The sequence below is a fragment of the Cyclopterus lumpus genome, chromosome 14 (genome assembly GCF_009769545.1).
Source record: "Cyclopterus lumpus isolate fCycLum1 chromosome 14, fCycLum1.pri, whole genome shotgun sequence".
Taxonomy (NCBI): Eukaryota; Metazoa; Chordata; class Actinopteri; order Perciformes; family Cyclopteridae; genus Cyclopterus; species Cyclopterus lumpus.
In genome coordinates, this window is record NC_046979.1 from 17,646,792 (window position 1) to 17,665,743 (window position 18,952).

Genomic DNA, 18,952 nt, shown 5'->3' on the forward strand with positions numbered 1-18,952 from the left:
GACTCAACGGTAGAATAAAACATCACCAAGGCAAACAGCACCGGATATGTACAAACAATATGTCACAAGCACATTAAAGAAAACAGAGAACACATGCTCACACCGTTAGCATTGTTGACTTTCTCCTCTGGAGAGTCACAATCATCACGGTTTGGTGTGTCAATACATTATTACACATTACTGAGGTACTCACCTGTCATGTGCACAAAGTTCTCATCTGCTCATGTTCAACTTTACTGCTGCTCATTCTTAAAGCGTGACATATCTTTGAGCAGCACACTCGACAATAACTATAGTCCACTCAACTCTGTCCCAGTATAAGCATCCCACTCAACTTCTCTGTCCCATTAAGACCAGTCCACTCGACCTCACTGTCCCACTATAAGCAGTCCCAGTCCCTCTGACAGAGTTAGCTCCCATCTTTTCAGACCTGCAGTCACAAACAGCTGAGAGGCCTCGAGCGGCTCACTGGAGGTCAAAGGTCCTGAGTGAACGCAGTCCACCATGACAGTCGGACCCAGCATGCACCTGTTGGGTGTGTTTCATTTGGATCACTTGTTATTTTCTTCTAATTATATTCACACAAAAATGTTGTATAAAATAAATCAACATTCAAATAACTAAATCTCATACGATAATATCCATATAACATTCCATAATAGCACTTTTCTCAACAGAAACATAAAGTGTTACAAGTGCAACAAAACAGAAATGGGAGAAAAGAAAAATACATATATATATATATAGATATATATAGACACATACAAAAAATGTAACAATGTTATGTATTAATTCAGCATGAAATCAACCACCGTGTGGACAAATGCAACATTATGCAAGCACATTCCTAATTAGCACTTAGCGTATGAAAAATCAACAACAAACAGCTTGAGTGGTGTGTGGGCCTAAGAGGTGAACATGGAGGTGAACATGGAGGTGAACATGGAGGTGTGCATCAGCAGGGAGCGCCGCCATCGGTCTGCACACACCTCACTGCAACGAGAGAGAAATATCACAATCGGAAAAAGACCTTGCCTGTTAATATAAAAGGGGTCTAAATATGTTAAAAGACAAAACTCCACTTGTAAAATGGCCATAATAACAGACCATCTTGCATGAATTACTACTTAGTAAGCCGCTATTCAAAAAGACTTTGTCAAGGTGACACACAATGCGACCGCCTGCCACCCACACAGGGAACCAACCTGCTGCGAGTCAAAGCTTCGAGAAGGAGCGCTGCTTTAATCATGATTGAGGCCGTTTAGTTGTGCTAATGCAGCCGGCACACCATTTGTTCTTTCAGAGCACTTTTGGAACGGAGCGAATTCAAAGCTGAAGCCTGACAGAAAAAGCCCAGAATCTCGTGGAACGTCTGCGATTAGGAGCTAAATCCTGAAAAGGGGAATCCATTTAATGAGGTTCGCTGCCGTCTTTCTACTCTTGATACAAGCTTTTGATTCCAGCCATATTAACACAACATTATTGTGTTTAACACAACGCTAAGAGAGAGTCACGGTCTATCGAATAAGGGCAAGGATGAAGATACATGATCAAGTGTTGTTTTATTTTTTTTTATTTTCTAATGTATTTCACCGATACACAAAAAAAGGAGATATTGTAAAAAAAAACAAAAAAAAAAACAACACACACAGTCTTTTTAATAAAATAGGCACTGGTGAAAATGCGTTTTATTTTTCTGGGATTACATTTTCTCATTAAAATAAGAGAAGAACATTTTTTAAGAGAAAAGACTCACAAGGCCATAACAGATGTTCAGATGTACTACAGCTTTAGCCTTTTATACTGGAATGATGCAGACTGATACGCTCGTATCAGATTCCTCTGAGGTTTTAAAGTAATACGAAAGAAATCAACGAACTGGAAACAGCGATGCATTGAACATCATTTTGTGATTGAACCACACAGCCTCACCAAACAAGGCTGATTGGAATTATGAGATCCCTGCAGATACCAGGAGCAGCACTGGATAATGTTCTGTGGAACTGAAGATGGATTTCCATTTCAAGTGATTGCTAAGTTTGTGTTGGACAGCTTTTGGTCCCGTTCAGTAGACATAAGGGAAGATCCTGTAGGGCACACGTCGACAGTAGGAGTCCCAAGCCAGTCCGTATTTGGCCCGACATTGTCTCTCATCGCGGGCCTCTCGGTGAATCAGCAGCACGGTGAAGTACACGACATAGAAGTAAGGCAGAAGGTGTGAGAAGCCTACAGAAAAGACACAAGTGCATCGACTATGAGCAGCAGGAAACATACCATAATGACAAAGAAAACACATTTGTGAATCACACGAGAAATTGGAAAAATGACTTTACTATTGACCTCATTGGGAATGATGTAAATGACTTCAAACAAGCTGTAATGAAGAGTACACCCTGCTCTGCATATAGCCGTACATTATCTTTTCAAAGAGCCCTGCGGTGAACACAAGTTTGATTAAGTTAAAAATGTTGATTCGAATGGTAATGATTCTGGAATATGCTGTCGTGATTTTATTTCTCGTCCCCCCCTTTTTTTTTGGGGTGCATAAATTAGCCGTCTGTGACTTTTGCAACGGCAATTAAGGCCGATTCTAAAGTACATCTCGATTACAAAGGCAGCTCCAGCAGCGAGTCACGTTAAGTTTGAATAATGAGCAGAATGTGTCAGCTGGAACAAAAGTCTGACAGACACCGTTTTAGCGAGTTGAGTTTTCAAGGGAACATAAGGCAGCTTACAGAGGAACAAAGAGAACACGCTGTTGCTGCCTTGATTGCCCCGGTCACAAACATGGTATAATTATCTAATAAGCACAGGAAGGGAACACCGTGCTTTTCTGGTCGCCACCGAAGTGTCTCGACGGCACAGACTATCTGAAAATAACTGAAAGATCGGGAGGTTTGTGACTTTGTTCGTTTTACTGTGATGTCACCTTGTTCCTGATTTAAAGTGGCTTTAAAATCAATGCACCCCATTATTACGTACGTATATTTGGAGGGGACAAACTCACAGATCATTGTGACGTGACAGCCAGCTCGACGGAGCGTCTTTCAGTTCCTTGTTCTGATTTTCTTTATTGTTTTGGTTCTCTCATAATGTTGTTTTCAGCCGCACCGTGCATCTGCTTTCAGTGAAACGCTCTCGCCGCCCACTGCACACTATGTGCTCACCACCAAACAACACACAGACACAGTAAACGGCTCAGCCTGGAGCATTTAGTATTTGGTTGATGCACTGGATTGTTTGGGGGGGGGGGGGGACAATAAAAGAATTGAGGCCTAAATCTGTTTGGAAAAAGAAGGCGACAAAGAAACAAACTACAGCTTTTAAATGCTCTGTGAACCAAACGGCCATTGTGGAAGATTTAGTCGTCAGTCAGCGGCAAATCAAAAATAACTTTCCTCAAAGCGACATTATGCAGCCTAAAATAAAGTGTTCAGTCCCGATTCCAACACTGATGCCTGGGCTTTGGGTATCAGGCGGTACCGAGTTACGATCCGATACCAGTGGTTCATCAATAAGCTGCATGCCTGACTGTGTGGAAGAGACTGGGATCACTCTTTAATCCGCCCCATTGTCAATCCAGCTACTCCAGTCAGTGTTGGCATGATGTCTAATATTGGTAAGTGTGCATCCCTAGAGAGCGGCTCCTTTTATTCCCAGCAAGATAACAACAGCGTTAATGTAAAAAGATCCAAACCTCATACCCTGTTAGCGATGCATGAGCCACCCTCTGAGCAAATAATCACTAACTGTTGCTGTCCTGAGGTGAGCTGTCGGGATCCGTCTCACGGCTAACAGGAAGACAACAACAGCCCGACGGAAGATCGCAGATATTTATCAAAGATTCCGACGTGGGTTGTGACCTCATCGTGTGACCTCATCGTGTGACCTCATCGGTGTGACCCCCGTCTCACGGAGCTCAGCACACTACGTACGGGCTGAAAACACTGGCAGTATTTCAGCAAAGCAAAAACTCTCTCTGTCATTCTGCTTTATTTACTTTGGCTATAATAAATAACATCACTCTACCTTGGGAGTCAACATGGTTGTTTGGCTTCTGACGTCATATGTGCTGGTTTGTTAATAAATGCTTGTGCACAGCTGTCCATGTATTTGTACCACTCTTGTCCCAAAAAGATGCAAAAAAGCTGGTTCACGTGTTTGTTACTTCCAGACTAGATTACTGCAACTCCTTATTATCAGGCTGTTCTAATAAGTCTCTTAAGTCCCTCCAGTTGATCCAGAATACTGCAGCTCGTGTACTAAAACTAAGAAAAGAGATCACATTACTCCTGTATTAGCTGCTCTGCACTGGCTCCCTGTAAAATCAAGAATCACATTTAAAATTCTTCTCCTCACCTACAAAGCCTTGATTGGTGATGCACCATCATATCTTAAGGAGCTTGTAATACCATATTGCCCCACTAGAGAGCTGCGCTCACTAAATGCGGGGCTACTTGTGGTTCCCAGAGTCCTAAAAAGTAGGATGGGAGCCAGAGCCTTCAGTTATCAAGCTCCTCTTTTATGGAACCAGCTTCCACTTTCCGTCTGGTGGGCAGACACAGTCACCTCATTCAAGAGTAGACTTAAGACTTTCCTCTTTAATAGTGCTGATAGTTAGGGCTGAATCAGGTTTGCCCTGGTCGAGCCCCTTGATATGCTGCTATAGGCTTATAGGCTGCTGGGGGATGTTTTAGGATACACTGAGCACCTATCTCCTCTTCTCTCTCTCCTTATGGATGAATTTACATCTCTCCATTGCACCTTATTAACTCTGCTTCCTCCCCGGAGTCGTTGTGACTTCACGTCTCATAGGGTCCATTGGACCTGGAGGTGTCTGATGCCTGGTGAGCCGGCCTCCTGCCTTGGCCCTGCTGATGCGCCCCGCCCCCCCTCCTCTCTACCTCCTTCTGTTTCATGGATTGGAGGTCCATTCATACATTGTCATATTCATGTAATGTGTTTATGTAACTTTGTAACACTGTTCATTCTGTACACATGACATCTATTTTTGTAATTTGTGATATTGGGCTATACAAAATGAATTGAATTGAATTGAATAAATAAATATTACGGTATTCAACAAAGATACACACTTAACATTTGAACTGTCGGACACGTAAGGTGTTTTTACAGGTGCCTTGCAGAGGCTTTTGAGCCGTCTTACCGCATGGCAGGGACCACGCCAGGGCCATGAGAAGGTCACCGAGGTAATTGGGATGACGAACGATCCCCCACCAGCCAGACACCAGCAGACGTTTCCCCGTTGCTGTGGCGATGGTCTCCAGCCCTGCAGAGCGTAGAAGTGCAAGTCACTTCAGAGATCAACACCCTCTTCACTCTGTTCTGAGATATCATACGTGAAAGAAGAGTACGAGTGACTGACTTGCAACACTTGAATGTGTCGGGTCTCGTCTGAACTGGTTCTTCTGCGAGTTGGACTTTCTGAAAATATAATATCCAATACCTGACGGCAAGGAGACACACGTTACCGTCGCCCATCTTTAACTGTGAGCCACGCAACACATCACACAGCGCTCACGCACGCTTACCGTTCAGCGCTATTATAGTCGCTGCTCCGAGTGGACTGAGGGCCTGTGGGTGCACGACCAGGAAGGAGGCCTGCAGGCCGTATGTGAAGGGAACCCAGGCCAGGTCCCCGAAGACCAGCATGAAGCCAAAACCATCATGCACAATGTCCATGGTTGTCAGAACGGCCTCCTGGTACGACACCAAAGTGCATGGGATAAAGTGAAATTAATCTAATAATAATAGTTATTAATTGTCTGCGAGGACGGTGATACATGTTCGACATAAGGATCGACAGTAGGGAGCGCTCACCTCATTCCACAGAGCGTCCGCCACGTACAGCAGCTGGAAACTGTTGACCAGCATCATGGCGAGTGACGGGGAGCCGCGGAGCTCCACCTCCTTCATCAACATGCCGAGGTTTATGACCATCTGGGAGAACAACAGGCGAGGCCGATGGCGATTAACGCCACGAGTTAGGCCACATTTCTTTTCATCGTGTGATGAATTGGATCAGAACAACGAAAAAAGTGAAACATCAAACACGCCTGAAACAAGGCGCGTTCAATGCAACGCAATCAAATACAACAGCGCGACCATAAATCACACATCTGTCATGACGCTTACCTTGTTGGTTTTTGTTAATACACAATATTCAGAGCCGTTTCTAATATTCTGCCCCTCTCTCATAACTACGCCCTCAGTAACAAACACATCTTTTAAGTTACGCATGTCCGTGAAGTTGTATCCTCTTTACTTTTTTACATTTCCTTTGAATAAAGACAAGTTGTTCTCTTAATGGGCTCTGCAAGACGATGAACTTGATTTACATATTTTCTTGAAACATTAAATAATGTAGGCATCTTCAGTCATTTTCAGCCACTGTAAGATATTGAAAGGTAGAAGTAAAGAGTGTAAACATTCAACAGGAAACAACATCTCCCACACAGTCTGCAGCCAGTTGGTGGAAGCTGTTCCTGACTCTCCTACGCACCTGGCTTTAGAGCGTTCACATGTGCAGGTTTTATTGTTTACACTGTGAATAGAGAAGAAAACGTAAATAAAGGACTCATTACCTCGACAACTCCCAGTACGACTCGCTCCTATTACTGTCTCTGTGTTGTTTTATCGGTACGAGTGAAGATAAAGAGGAACATGCTGTAATCTTAAGGTTGGTGTTGGAATTTCTAAATTCCGTCTCATGATTATGACCCAAACCCAGATCATGATGCCCGGCCTCCAACAAATGTCTCGCGGTGTCAAGTCACCGGGGAGAAAGGTTTCTGATTCTGACTACTAATTATTGTGCAAGATCAGTGGAGGGCAACATCGCCACCTGTTGGTCTTGATCAGCATTAAATAAAGTTTACAAGCGTATGCGTTTGAAAAAAAGTGAAATCTTTCAATAAAAGTAGGACGTTTTAAGCAGTTGGTAAGAAAAGTAAGCTTTGTGTTTTAGTAAACATTTTAATTATGTCCCATTTGTTGTAATCCTTGTCCTATTAAGGTATTCTGATTTTGAATTGAATGATATTGTTTTAACTTTTAATTCCGTTCTCTTTGTATGAGAAAGGAATGCAATGCAATTTCTCAAAGTAAAAGAGTAGTTAGAATAAATAGAACAGCTCTTCAGAATTCGTTAAGGGCAGTAAAATTCTCAACCTCGAAATAGGATGAGTGTATATAACAATTTGTATTTAACAACCTTTGTAACAGAAATCTTCCTCGCTGTCTGGATTCAAAACTGTGTGGAAATTAAATTGGATGGATTGTTCACCCCTGCAGGTTAACTCACCCAGCCAATCAGACCCGGTCTGAGCTCACAGAAATATTTAAGGTCAAAGTTTCCAATCCGAGGGTTTAGCTCCCGTCCGATGAAGAAGTCATAAAGGGGGTTTCCTAGAAAGGGCAGAGGGATGGATGCTGCAGTTAATCCACTGACACATACAGGAAGTATGTGTGTCCAGTGTGTGCAGGTGCAGTACATAGAAAAGTGGAAAGTGAATTAAAAATCATGAATCTATTAGAAGTCAATTGCTTAGCGAGTAGCTGAAACCTGTATGATGAAGACACTTTACCGTTACACAAGTGAACCGTTTGTGGACGGCTCTAACGCTCTCCACCTTATCGTGAGGAGAGGATTCATTTATTCCCAATGGACCCATAAATCAGGTTTCTTCATATGAATATCTTGGTGTCCACACTGACAGCTCTATCACATGACATGTACGGACAACGTATTTAATCATTATTTTATTTTTAAACTACTGCCCGGCACTGTTTTTGCCTGTTTTTGCTCGTTTGTGTCATCTGCGTGGATGTGCATTGTGACAGTCTGGCTGTGTGAGACAAATGACCAAGCTGGACAAATAGTGTGCATCTCATCCCGTTAGTCAAAAGCTCTTTAGCTCGATAAATCACATTCATGCGCAGTTATCGTCTCTGTAGGAAAAGCACAGATTCTTTGCTTTTAAATGTGTGAGTTTACAGCTCTGGGTAAAATGTCTGCTGCAAAAAAAGCTCAAACCATTGCATCAGTTACCAGATGATGGGAACGTCCTAATTGTTCTACAAATCGACCAGAATTATTGTCATCCATCTCTTTAGCCAATGACTTATTCTAATCTGCTTTCTCCCAGCAGACATTATACGTTAAAATCATTCATTCACGTGCCTATTTAACGCCTAGCCTTAGTTCATTTCACGTGAACTGAAATTAGAGCTTTTTTTTCTTCAAAAACCGGGAAGGATAATCATCAGCGAGCAGAAGCTGAGGGGCGATACCGGCCGGTCTCGGGTTTCTGCCTTCATACGCAGCAGAGCCCACAGCGCAGCTGGTGTTGCAGGGTCAGCTCACTCCAAAGGTGTTTCACTGGATGCCTGCGGGCTCCTGAAGAGCTCGGCTGTTAGATAATTACCCACGGGAATACCAACACACCAGCACACAATAATAGAGGCCTGCAAAGCGCACACTGCCTCAGCGGTGACTCTTGTTTAAAATAGTATTTTCACGGCTCCATATTTCCTTCCGCGATGAACCTCCACTCTCACCTGTGTTGCCCCCCAAGGCGAGAGCATGAGACGGCACCCAAAAGGAGCGGGTGTAGAGGTAGACGGAGAACAGGAACGACGCTGCTATTGCACACGCTGCCAGAGGCACCAGCAGCTCAAACAGAGACCCCAGAGGAGCCCCGAGCACCAGCAACAGCAGCAGCAGCACACAGCTGACGCACAGGCCATGAAAACCTGAGGGACAGAAACAAACACAGCTCAATGCAGGAGCCGGGGGGGGGTGAACAGGAGGTACACGTCGGAAGAGATGGAACTTCAGATTGTGTAACTTAAGTCAACTTTAGCTCAAGGTCACACCAGCTGGAAAGTGTTAGAGGTCACACTGAAAGATACATGAAGAAACGCTACTTTCGGATTCCTCCTTGAAAGGAAATGTCACAGCAGGTGAATTGTACAACGGCAAAGCGTAGCAAGGACAACGCCCTCATAACTCATGCACAACCGTGAGATATTAATAGCCGTCACAATATTACTACAGTTTTAAAGACAACAATGTTCAAGAGCACAATTATCCTCCGTTACTCAAAACAAATCACACGGACAATATGACTAAAAGATTGCAACTGTGACTTTGACACATATTACATCGTTAAAATAACATATTGTGTTTTATGATCAGTAATATAGATACCGTTTATGGGATACTTGAGGCGCGTTCCATCCCTCAGCACTAATCCTTCAGACACCTGCAGGTAAATACACTCATTTTGAATTTGAACACATACATAGTCTGTATTATCATTATGGGGACAGAGGCTGAGTCAAAGCATAAGAATGTTCTCTATCAAATAACTCATCTTACACAATACATGGCTTGAAAGTCTACTAATCACAACTTAGCATTTTATGTAGCCTATGTATTATATAGTGCATATAATATATACGGTCATGCTAAGGTTGAGGGGTTATGGCTGAAATGAATCACAATATTAGTGACAATATTTATCCCGTCAGTATATGTCATACGTAGCCTTTGAAATCCCTCGTCTAACAAATGAAAAGCGCCCTTAATGCTCAATTCATGTTTGCAGCTCCAGTCTCTCGTGGTGGCTAATGTTAGCAAAATTAAAATCGATGTTGACATTAGTAAGCGGTTTGTTGACTTAATGAAGATTGCTTTTTTTTTTTAATGTTTAGCTTGCGCGCTATTATTATATTCGCTTTCTTGCAGAGTCACGAAGATCTATATCAGTCCCACATGCTCGTTGACGATGAAGCTAAATGATTGCACTATATGATCATATTCACAACTCACCACAATTCCACTGAAGGTTGAGACAATAATTAATGTTTCATTTATTAGTATTAATTATCACCTAACATCATTCCTTCATGAATCAATGTTTATCATTGAGTATATATATATATATATATATATATATATATATATATATATATATATATATATATATACTTTAACACAAAACATCAAAGCCACCATACGCCCAAAGACTTATTGGCCTTATTGTTCATCACCAGAACAATGCCATTCAAGGTAAGTTTAGCCAGACCGACGGCTCAAGGTTATGAGTCATACCTTTCCTAATGGCATCACGTAGAGGAGGGCGTGCAGTGCGATCCAGCCCAGCAGAAGCACGAGGGCCAGAGGGTCCCATAGCTGGTCAGTGGAGGGAAGGGGGGGGGGCCACTGGAACACACTGGCCTCAGGGGACCGACTCACACCGATCAGGAACAGCACCGTCAGCGGGAGAGAGACGGGGATGCATAAAGCACCTGGGAGATAATACAGGAAGTGAGACGACGACCTGACCGCCATGAAGCAATGAAGCGAAAGGCAGAGCGAGACGATGTGAAGCACCACACGGATTCAGCAAATGTGGGATTTATTTGACTAATTAATCATGTTGAATAACAATTAATTTAGCTGCCAGGCGGGTCCAGCACAACGAGTGTGGTTCACTTCCTTATTGTCAGACCGGTCGTCCACTGAAAGCTCAACTATCACGTTCAAAACGCTCTCTCTCTCACACACACACACACACACACACACACACACACACACACACACGCACACACACGCACACACGCACACACAATTCATGCCTACAATGACACATCCTAGTTGGGTGGTTGTGTTGCTTCTTAATTAGAGCTGTATTGTATTATTTCTATTGTGGCAGAATTTCTTTTACGATTTTTACAAAGCAACAAACGCAACAGTGTCTATTATCCACAAATAGTAAACTGGCATCAATGCTCTTTTGTACTTTCATAAAATCTGCTTTTGTTCACTGAGAATCACATGCAGCATGAAGAGGAGTGTGAACAAGTGATACAAGCGACCAGTACAACGCGTGAATAAAATGACGTCATTATTTTAGCAATCGTAACAGTATAAATGTCGACACGGTGTCGTCCGTGGTTCTGTAGAGGTCACTGTCTGAAATACAAGGTGCTGTGATGGAGCCCGGATGAGGCGTCGGGCCTGCTGTGACTCACCCAGGGCTCCTCCAAATTCCCTCTCTGTGTCATGTGAGGATCCGTGTTTGAGTGCTTGACTGTTTGGCCTCATTATCGGTCTCCTGTGAAAACATAGAGGCAGTTCAGTCAAAATAAAGACATTTGGGGTTCAAATAAATGACAAATGACAGGAGTGACAGACACCGCTCATGGTGTACTTTGATTTGCAACAAAAGACATACATCCCGGTTAACAGCAGTATTTACTGAAGTTCTGTAGTTCGGAAACAACCGAGGTATTTGAGATGACTTCGGTATTTCCAATTTATGTTGCTATGTACTGTTTAACTTCACTACATTTATGAATAACAGAGATTATGCTAGGATTCACATGACTGTCCAGGAAAGTTTCATCAGGATAGTGTGACAGATGGTATAAATGAGTTCAAAGCGGCATCACTGAACCTGCTTCATCAAAATACCGCCCACCTTATAACGCATCAATAAAGATTATTATTAATAATAATAATAATAATAATAATAACAGACTAATATAATATATATGACACTATTAAGGGGTCATTCTGCCACTTTCAGGGGCTTGTACCTTTGATTATTTAAGTGCACTTATTTCTTAAACACTTACATTTGAGACCTTAAACTTGTTGCAGAGTACTTTTACATAAGGGTATTAATACTGTAAGTGTCATAACCACTGGTCAATGTTATAACCACTGGTCAGTGTTATAACCACTGGTGAGTGTTATAACCACTGGTGAGTGTCATAACCACTGGTCAATGTTATAACCACTGGTCAGTGTTATAACCACTGGTGAGTGTTATAACGACTGGTCAGTGTGAGACAAGTCCTCCCTAAATAGGATAGCCATACAAATGCTGCCTTCAAGGACATGCTATCACACATGGACGACAATAAATGTAAAAAAAAAAAAGGGCAAGACAAATCAACAATGATGTAAAAAAATAAAAATAAAGAATATATTTAAATACTCTTTGAACTAAGCACTTTTTTTCAAATTCTGTAACATAATTTAGTGTGTCTGTTATTTTGTATCCCAGTAGTGTTGTAATATTACTGGAGTGGTAAACCACCGAGACAAAGTTCAGGTCGGTTCCTCTGCTCTGAAACGTGACACGAGAGGCCGGTCGTTGCCGTCCCGTTACCTGCGGACGGTCGACGGAGACGAGCGCGAGAGAAACAACGGCCATTGCAGGAAAACACAGAGCTATATAAAGATGCGTGTCTTGGAACACAGCGAGTACAGTGCAGGGTCTTACCGGCGTAAAGCATGGAGGTGGAGATGCGACTGAGATGATTGTTCCAATCAATGGGCCAACCTGCAGCCTGCGGACGGAAACGCCCCCGAAACACGTAGAATATCGCGAAACTGCGTCTGAGCCAATCGGATCGTTCCGTGGTTATCAGAAGAGGGTGGGCCGAAGGCGGTTAGGCCAATCAAATGAGCTCGTCAGGTGGCGACACATACGAGAGAGGAATGGCTGCAGATGTTGTGAAATCTTTCATGTTTCTTGTACATGGTTTAAGAATAGTGACAGGAAAACATATAGGCCAATATCAGACACTCGATTGGTCTCCAGAAGCTCTTCTACACAAACACAACTTATAAAACTAATAATTTTAAATTGTTATCACAATAGGATTTCTACATTAGTAATAAGTCTGTTTGTCATCGTTGTCCTGGGGACCGTCTCCGTATAGCAGGAACTACCACAGAAGGGTTTCTGTGCTTAACCAGGTGTTGACAGATGTCTTTAAAGCAAAAGCTTTCAACAGTCACACAACCTAATAGATGTGTAGCGGACATCAAAATGAAGGTTGAACTCAAAAGGGGTAAGGGAGTGGGGAAGGAGCCCCCCCAGGGGCCTAAAGTGAGGGGTAAGGTGCCCCCCCCCAGGGGCCTAAAGTGAGGGGTAAGGTGCCCCCCCCCCCCCCAGGGGCCTAAAGTGAGGGGTAAGGGAGCGGGGAAGGAGCCCTCCCAGGGGCCTAATGTGAGGGGTAAGGGAGCGGGGAAGGAGCCCTCCCAGGGGCCTAAAGTGAGGGGTATGGGAGTGGGGAAGGAGCCCTCCCAGGGGCCTAATGTGAGGGGCACTCAGGTCAGAGCCGATCCGTCTTTAAATATACCTGCTTCAATTGGTTGTCAAGGAAGAACCACTGTTTTCATTCTCACATTCATACACTTTTATTGTAGACTTCCGCATTTAAACCATTTCTAACGTACCGTTTATCTGAGGCACAGAAAACAAACTCACCTCAAGGAAAGAGTTCTGCTGTCGTTACTTTAATGCTAGACATGGATTACATAAGATGGCATTCGGATTGCAAATTCTTCAGCAAAAGAAAAACCTAACAGAATTTAATATTACAGGAGATTTACTAAGGATACAACTTTTCTCTTTAGTCATTAATATTCACACATTTCCTTGAACAAGTGCTGTTCTGCTGTTATAATGGATCATGTCTTTCTTTCTATCTTTGCAGATAGGCAAAATGAGGAGTTTCTTTTCTCATATTCTTTTGTTGTTAACTTATTATTGTAATATTAAACCCAAGTACTCGAGGCTCATGTGCCTGGAATGTAACGTTGATCCATCTCAAATGCATTGAATCTTTTTTGACAACACAACGACCCAATGTCACATTTTCCTTAGTGTTGGAAGATTTCTTAATATTCCTACAGTCGTTAAAGTAAATTTTTACAGTATAGTATTAATCTAGATCAATACATTAAACAGTTACCAGTAACTATCTAAGAGAGACTCTTTAAATGTGGACGTACGATTCCAGTGTATATTGTAATTCTGTCTGTAGTGATCTGACCAGCTGGCTGCACTTTGAGCTTTAACCCCGTTCACAGATGACTTCGATCACACTCTGCTCCATCGGGGCGGGATCCAGGCAGCGGTGGGCGGAGCTCCCCACTATCTCATCCAGCAGGAAGTGCACGAGGTTCTCGTCGGAGACAAACCTCCACAGGTACATCTGCAGGTAGTGGCAGTCCACCTGGATCTGCTGCAGCCCGAAACGACCGAAAGTGCGCAGGCGAACACACTCCAGGAAAGTCTTTAAACTGATTTTGATAATTCCTGTGATCACGGAGACCTGGGGACAGTGAAGGGCTGTGTGAGAGAGAAAAAGTATTTTCACTGAAGGCTACACTGACCGTGTGACGAAGACCCCGCACTCACCTTGTTGAACTCCACGGAGCTGAAGATGTCAATCCTCTCTGAAAACAGCTTGTGTATGTTGCTCAGCAGATTCGTATCCATGGGAGCACTGCAGGCAGATGAAAGGCAGATCACTCAAGTGAAGCCACAATTAGAACAATGACCTTATTCTCGTGATTAATAACCACTCAGTAACAAGTGCGCCCCCTGCAGTAAAAGTGAAGGACGCGATACAGATTTGCTGTCTGTGTCACACGCAGTGATGAGTCTTGGCTTTAGATTTAGACAAGAGCACTTTTGATGGCCTGGATTTCCAAGTTTTTAACTTTATTCCTTCGTTCTCACGGGACAGAGTCTGATATCTTGTAAACGTATTAGAACGCCGTCATTAAACCAAACAAACCCAAAAGCGCTAGAGGGCCGCACCTCTCTTCAGTGTATTTGTCCACTTTACCTCGGGGTGTAGCTGGTGGCGTAGCGGGTTTGCTGCCTCGAGCTGCTGTAGACGGAGAACGTCCGTTTGCTGGAGTCACTGCTGTGCGCTTTCCTCACGCCCTCTTCATACAAAAGGCCGACCTGTGGTGGAGCAGAGACGGTTCATGAGACGGGCCCGTGCATGGCGATGAAAGCGTGACGGCGACATTACGAGTGAGCTGCGACCTGCACGTCGATCGAGGTGGTGTCCTCGACGACTCTCTTCATCACGGCGCGGACATTTCGAGGCTCGATGGTGTTCACCCAGTCTCGCGTTTCAACGCTTTTCCTTAACATTTGGGAGATAATCAGGCCCTGAACCTGCAAAAACACACAGCAAGTTATACACGTGTGAGGATTATTTTCCCTCAGTGAACAAGTTCAATCAGTGAGTGTTGGAGGTGAAAACCGTTACCTACCTTTACATAATGGTTCAACAGTTTCTGTGCTGCCTCCCTGGCTTCTGCACATAAAGATGTGACGGGTGTTACGGGACTGTGGTGCTGCGAATGAGAAGACCTGGGTTTAGTAAAATAGGTTAGCTTTTGGGAGTGAAATATATGTCAAGGAATTTCATGTTAAGAAAACATTTTTTACATTTTTAGTCACATTCATCAGCACTGATAGACAAAAAAGGCCACTTTTAGGAAAATAATGCGGTTAAATGTATTTTTACAGAGCAATATGGCCATTGGTGCATGCCGCAGCGTTCATAAGGCGACGGGTCATTTACCTGCACGAGGAACTGCTCGTCTGTGAGAGTGAGGATGTAGGAGATAGTAGAGGTCTCGTAGTCCAAGCAGAGGCGAGACAGCAGCAACAGAAGGGCCGGAGGAGTCGAACCTCCCTTTTCTCCCGCACTGTCGCAAAACTGCCGAGAAGACTGGCACACAAACTTTATGAAGCTCACCACCAGGCTCTCGCGGACACCCTGGCTGCAGAACTCGCCCTGTGAGGAGAAGACAGAAAGAGAGCGGTCACCCTCACTATGGGGTAGAGTGGGACATGGTGGGCAAGCTGTTACACTGGCCAAGTAAAACGAGAACAACGATTCACCTTAAAGTACGGCTTGTTAGAGAACGCAATGTCCTTCGCCGTGAAGAGATGCACCGACGCCAACACAGACTTAATCTGATTGAGAATGGAGGCCGACAGGGAGGAGAGCAGCTCCGGCAGGCTGTTCGGAGCGTCTCTGCCGGAGGCCGGTCCCCCTAGAAGAGCTCCGCCGCCGGCCACTGACGCTGCGGCCACGGAGAGCCGCGGCGCCGCCAGGGCCTGCCGCACGTCTCTCAAGCTGTCCATGTAGAAGCTCTGCAGGGCCGAGAGGTACTGCTTGACTCGCTCCTTCGCAGCCCGCATCACAATCTCCGTCCCCTGGTTCGGCACGGCGGAGCCCGGCAGCAGTTTGGTGATGGCCTGAAGCCGGCGGTGGAAGCGGTCGAGCGCGCGGACCAGCAGAGAGTTGTCTCCCACCCCTTTCTCCTCTTGAATCCTCTGCTCCACGAGCGAGAAATACCGAGCGGCCAGATCGTCCACGAAGGCGTTCAACTTGCCGCTCGCCATCTGGGGGATGTTTCTGGACGCCAGCTCGCCGGTCTGAGCGTGGTTGATAAACAGTTCTTGATAGGATGTGATTACTAAGCACAAGCTGCTGACAAATTCATTGCAGCCCCGGTCAATGAATTCCAGGATGTCAGTGTTGGAGGTGGGAGAAGGGATTGCGCTCGTTTTAGGGGCGTTATCAGTCGGAGATCCAGCGGCTGCAGCAGACACCGGCCTGTGTGCAGAAGCATCCTTCACGGCTGAGGGGGACGGGTACGGTCTTATCTCTGCTTCCAGACCCTGGAGGTCCGACTCTAGTCGGGACCTCGCATGGCTCAGGAATTTATCGCAGAGCTCCTCGGCTGGCTCATCCAGCTGTAGCAGCAGCTCCACACACTCGGATAAATCTTTAGCGCTCGAGCCACCGTCCCTTCAACAAAACGGGTAGAAAGGGTTGATCTCCAGGAAACACATTTATCTTTAAACATTTTCAAATTCAAGGTAAGGCAATCATGACAAAACATCTGAAATATATATTCTTTAAATTAACTTTTCAGTTGAGCAACATACAATGTAGCAAAATGGCAATATTAGTTTGAGTGAAATCAGGGCAAAAATAATGGAAATAGTTTGAAAAAAAAAGAAGAGGATTTGTCATTTTCAATTGATTAATTCCTTATTTAGTTCTATGGTAAAAAGCGTGACTCTTAAGTGTTATGTTTCCTCCGAGTGGAGTCCATAATGTAAATGGAGATTCCCACCTGAACTTCTGTCGAAGCTCCTGTGCCAGCTTGTCCATGATGGCGTGACAGTCGTCCTGAATTCCCTTGAAGGAGGGCAGGTGGCTGTACTGCTGCAGCACACAGCGGGCGCGGCGGTGCGATCTCACCGCCTGAGCGTAGGCCTGCATCTCCAGGCACTTATTTAATCTGGCTGGCAGTTCAAACAGAAACTGCAGCTTCCTTAACAGAGTGTGAACCCCTGGAGTGGAAAATGACAAGACACAAGTATGGAAATAATCACCTTTAAGTTCTCCAAGACGGACACAAAACAAACTCCCCGGTGGAGGCCTCACCTGAGAGTTTTGTAATCTGAGCGTGCTGGTCTTGCAGAGTACCACTGATGCAAGCGCTGAACTCTGTGATTGCCGCCATGTTGGCAGACAAGCCATCCATTTCATCCTCCATCTTTTTGAAATCGTTCTTCATCTTTCTTATGGTGTCTGGAAAAAAAAAAGAACAAGCGAGGATGGTTCAGCGATCCACATGTGGACAGGGCAACGAAACCCCAACGACATTTCAGCAGTAACTTAACAGGAAGCGAGACGGTCCCTCACCTGTAGCAGATATGAACTTGTTGTAGTTTTCGTACACCAGCGTCTGCATGTCACTGTCCAAAGAGCGGATCTGCTTCACCATGCAGGTCTCCTGGTCCATCAACTCCGCAAGGGAGCACTCCCTCCTCAGCTGCATTTGGAGACAAAACCCACAAGTACACATTATATATATATACATATACATATACATACACATACTAATTACAGTGTGTTTACTGGTTATTAATATTGGTATATTATGTGGTGAAAGTGGCCAGTAATGGCAGTTGAATGAGTTATACAATGCATACAACTGTCTGCATTTGTACAGGTGTCCATATTCCCTGGCACACCGAAAGAAACTGTGTAGCATGTCATCTCTGACCCCTCTGGTGAATTTATTTTATTTTGTTATTTATAAGACAGGTTGTGTCATTTATAAGACAGTGTATAGAAAGGTTACCAGACATATAGCATTACAGGGGTTTCAGCAGCCACTAATGCAACACGTTAGTAGCACCCGGTGCTGCAGAGGCCATTGGGGCAGTTGGGTCACACTGGTAACACTTCACTTGACAGCAGTGGTCACCTTGTTGAGGAACACCTCGTGGTCAAAATGCGGCCCGTTGATGTCGCACGGGTCCAAGGACTTCGCCATCTCCGCGGCCTTTCCCTCCTCGTTCATCCCGTAGTACATCTTCAGCATGCCGTGCACCCTGCGCTTCCTGCCGGAGTCCTCAGACTCGGACCCCGCCACCAAGCCGTCCGCCTCACCGTCCATACTGCTCGCTGGCCGGCTGAGAAACGAACAGGCGACAATAAAGACAGATGCCGAGGGCGTCCCGTCGGAAGGAGGAAGCGGACCGTTACTGCTTTAACACGTCAACTTGTGCGTGACTGGTGTTCGTGTCGCTTAGCTGTTTGTCCTTATTAAGAGCGCTTATTCCAAATAATTAATTGGAAAATTGAATATTGCTTCCGATACACAAGCAGCTAGCTTGTCAACGTCACTGTTTCCGGGTTTGTAGCCTATCCGGCATCACGTCGTCAAAGAGTAAGTGTAGTCAAGAGAATGACCTGTACTTATTGTTTGACAGTCCGGAAGTGCTCTACTGCGCATGTCAACTTTTACACAGAAATCAACTGAATTTTGAGACTAAATATAAAGGTTTTAATAAACAGATACGGACATTTACGGTTATTCTATATTATCAGAAGTGATACTGCTGCAATACAATTTAGAAACTTAATTTGTTGTGTGCATGATGTGCCAGAGAGATGATAACATCTTTATTTCATTTGCATGAAGATAAAAAAATAAAACAATGAAACCAAATACAGCCATGTTAAGTCCATTTCTTCCCTGTGGATGTAGTTCATGGCCGCATTGCCA

General features: G+C 44.4%; 2 protein-coding genes across 3 annotated transcripts; both read right to left on the reverse strand.

Annotated features, from left to right (window-relative positions):
• Window positions 1-1,579: 1,579 nt before the first annotated feature.
• Window positions 1,580-12,418, reverse strand: tm7sf2 (transmembrane 7 superfamily member 2). Of its 2 annotated transcripts, XM_034550816.1 has the most exons (11): window positions 12,321-12,418; window positions 11,062-11,144; window positions 10,139-10,335; window positions 9,233-9,287; window positions 8,581-8,775; window positions 7,325-7,428; window positions 5,842-5,961; window positions 5,553-5,721; window positions 5,387-5,467; window positions 5,168-5,290; window positions 1,580-2,226 (listed from the first exon to the last, which is right to left on the reverse strand). In XM_034550816.1, exons 2-11 carry the CDS (start codon window positions 11,132-11,134, stop codon window positions 2,066-2,068), a joined length of 1,278 nt encoding a protein of 425 aa, XP_034406707.1. In that variant the 5' UTR covers window positions 11,135-11,144; window positions 12,321-12,418; the 3' UTR covers window positions 1,580-2,065. The 2 variants fall into 2 exon arrangements, with proteins under 2 accessions (XP_034406707.1, XP_034406706.1); XM_034550815.1 differs by lacking the exon at window positions 12,321-12,418 and having other exon boundaries at window positions 1,653-2,226; window positions 11,062-11,156.
• An 896-nt stretch (window positions 12,419-13,314) lies between these two features.
• vps51 (VPS51 subunit of GARP complex) lies at window positions 13,315-18,651 on the reverse strand. The gene is made up of 11 exons (XM_034550790.1): window positions 18,149-18,651; window positions 17,581-17,710; window positions 17,320-17,466; window positions 17,006-17,225; window positions 15,759-16,674; window positions 15,436-15,651; window positions 15,122-15,205; window positions 14,889-15,023; window positions 14,683-14,804; window positions 14,250-14,337; window positions 13,315-14,163 (listed from the first exon to the last, which is right to left on the reverse strand). The coding sequence occupies exons 1-11, from the start codon at window positions 18,338-18,340 to the stop codon at window positions 13,903-13,905; spliced, it is 2,511 nt and encodes an 836-aa protein (XP_034406681.1). The 5' UTR covers window positions 18,341-18,651; the 3' UTR covers window positions 13,315-13,902.
• Between the last annotated feature and the right edge of the window lie 301 nt (window positions 18,652-18,952).

Bases quoted from the DNA above. Each gene is read 5' to 3' on its own strand.
- tm7sf2 (XM_034550816.1), bottom strand. From the start codon at position 11,134: ATGAGGCCAAACAGTCAAGCACTCAAACACGGATCCTCACATGACACA. The intron at 5,962-7,324 runs GTGAGTTAACCT...TTGTTCTCCCAG, and splicing joins GACCGGGTCTGATTGGCTGG to ATGGTCATAAACCTCGGCAT. The intron at 5,722-5,841 runs GTGAGCGCTCCC...GTGTCGTACCAG, and splicing joins CGGACGCTCTGTGGAATGAG to GAGGCCGTTCTGACAACCAT.
- vps51 (XM_034550790.1), bottom strand. From the start codon at position 18,340: ATGGACGGTGAGGCGGACGGCTTGGTGGCGGGGTCCGAGTCTGAGGAC. The intron at 17,226-17,319 runs GTGAGGCCTCCA...TTTCCACTCCAG, and splicing joins TCAGATTACAAAACTCTCAG to GGGTTCACACTCTGTTAAGG. The intron at 14,805-14,888 runs GTCGCAGCTCAC...GCTCCACCACAG, and splicing joins CCACCTCGATCGACGTGCAG to GTCGGCCTTTTGTATGAAGA.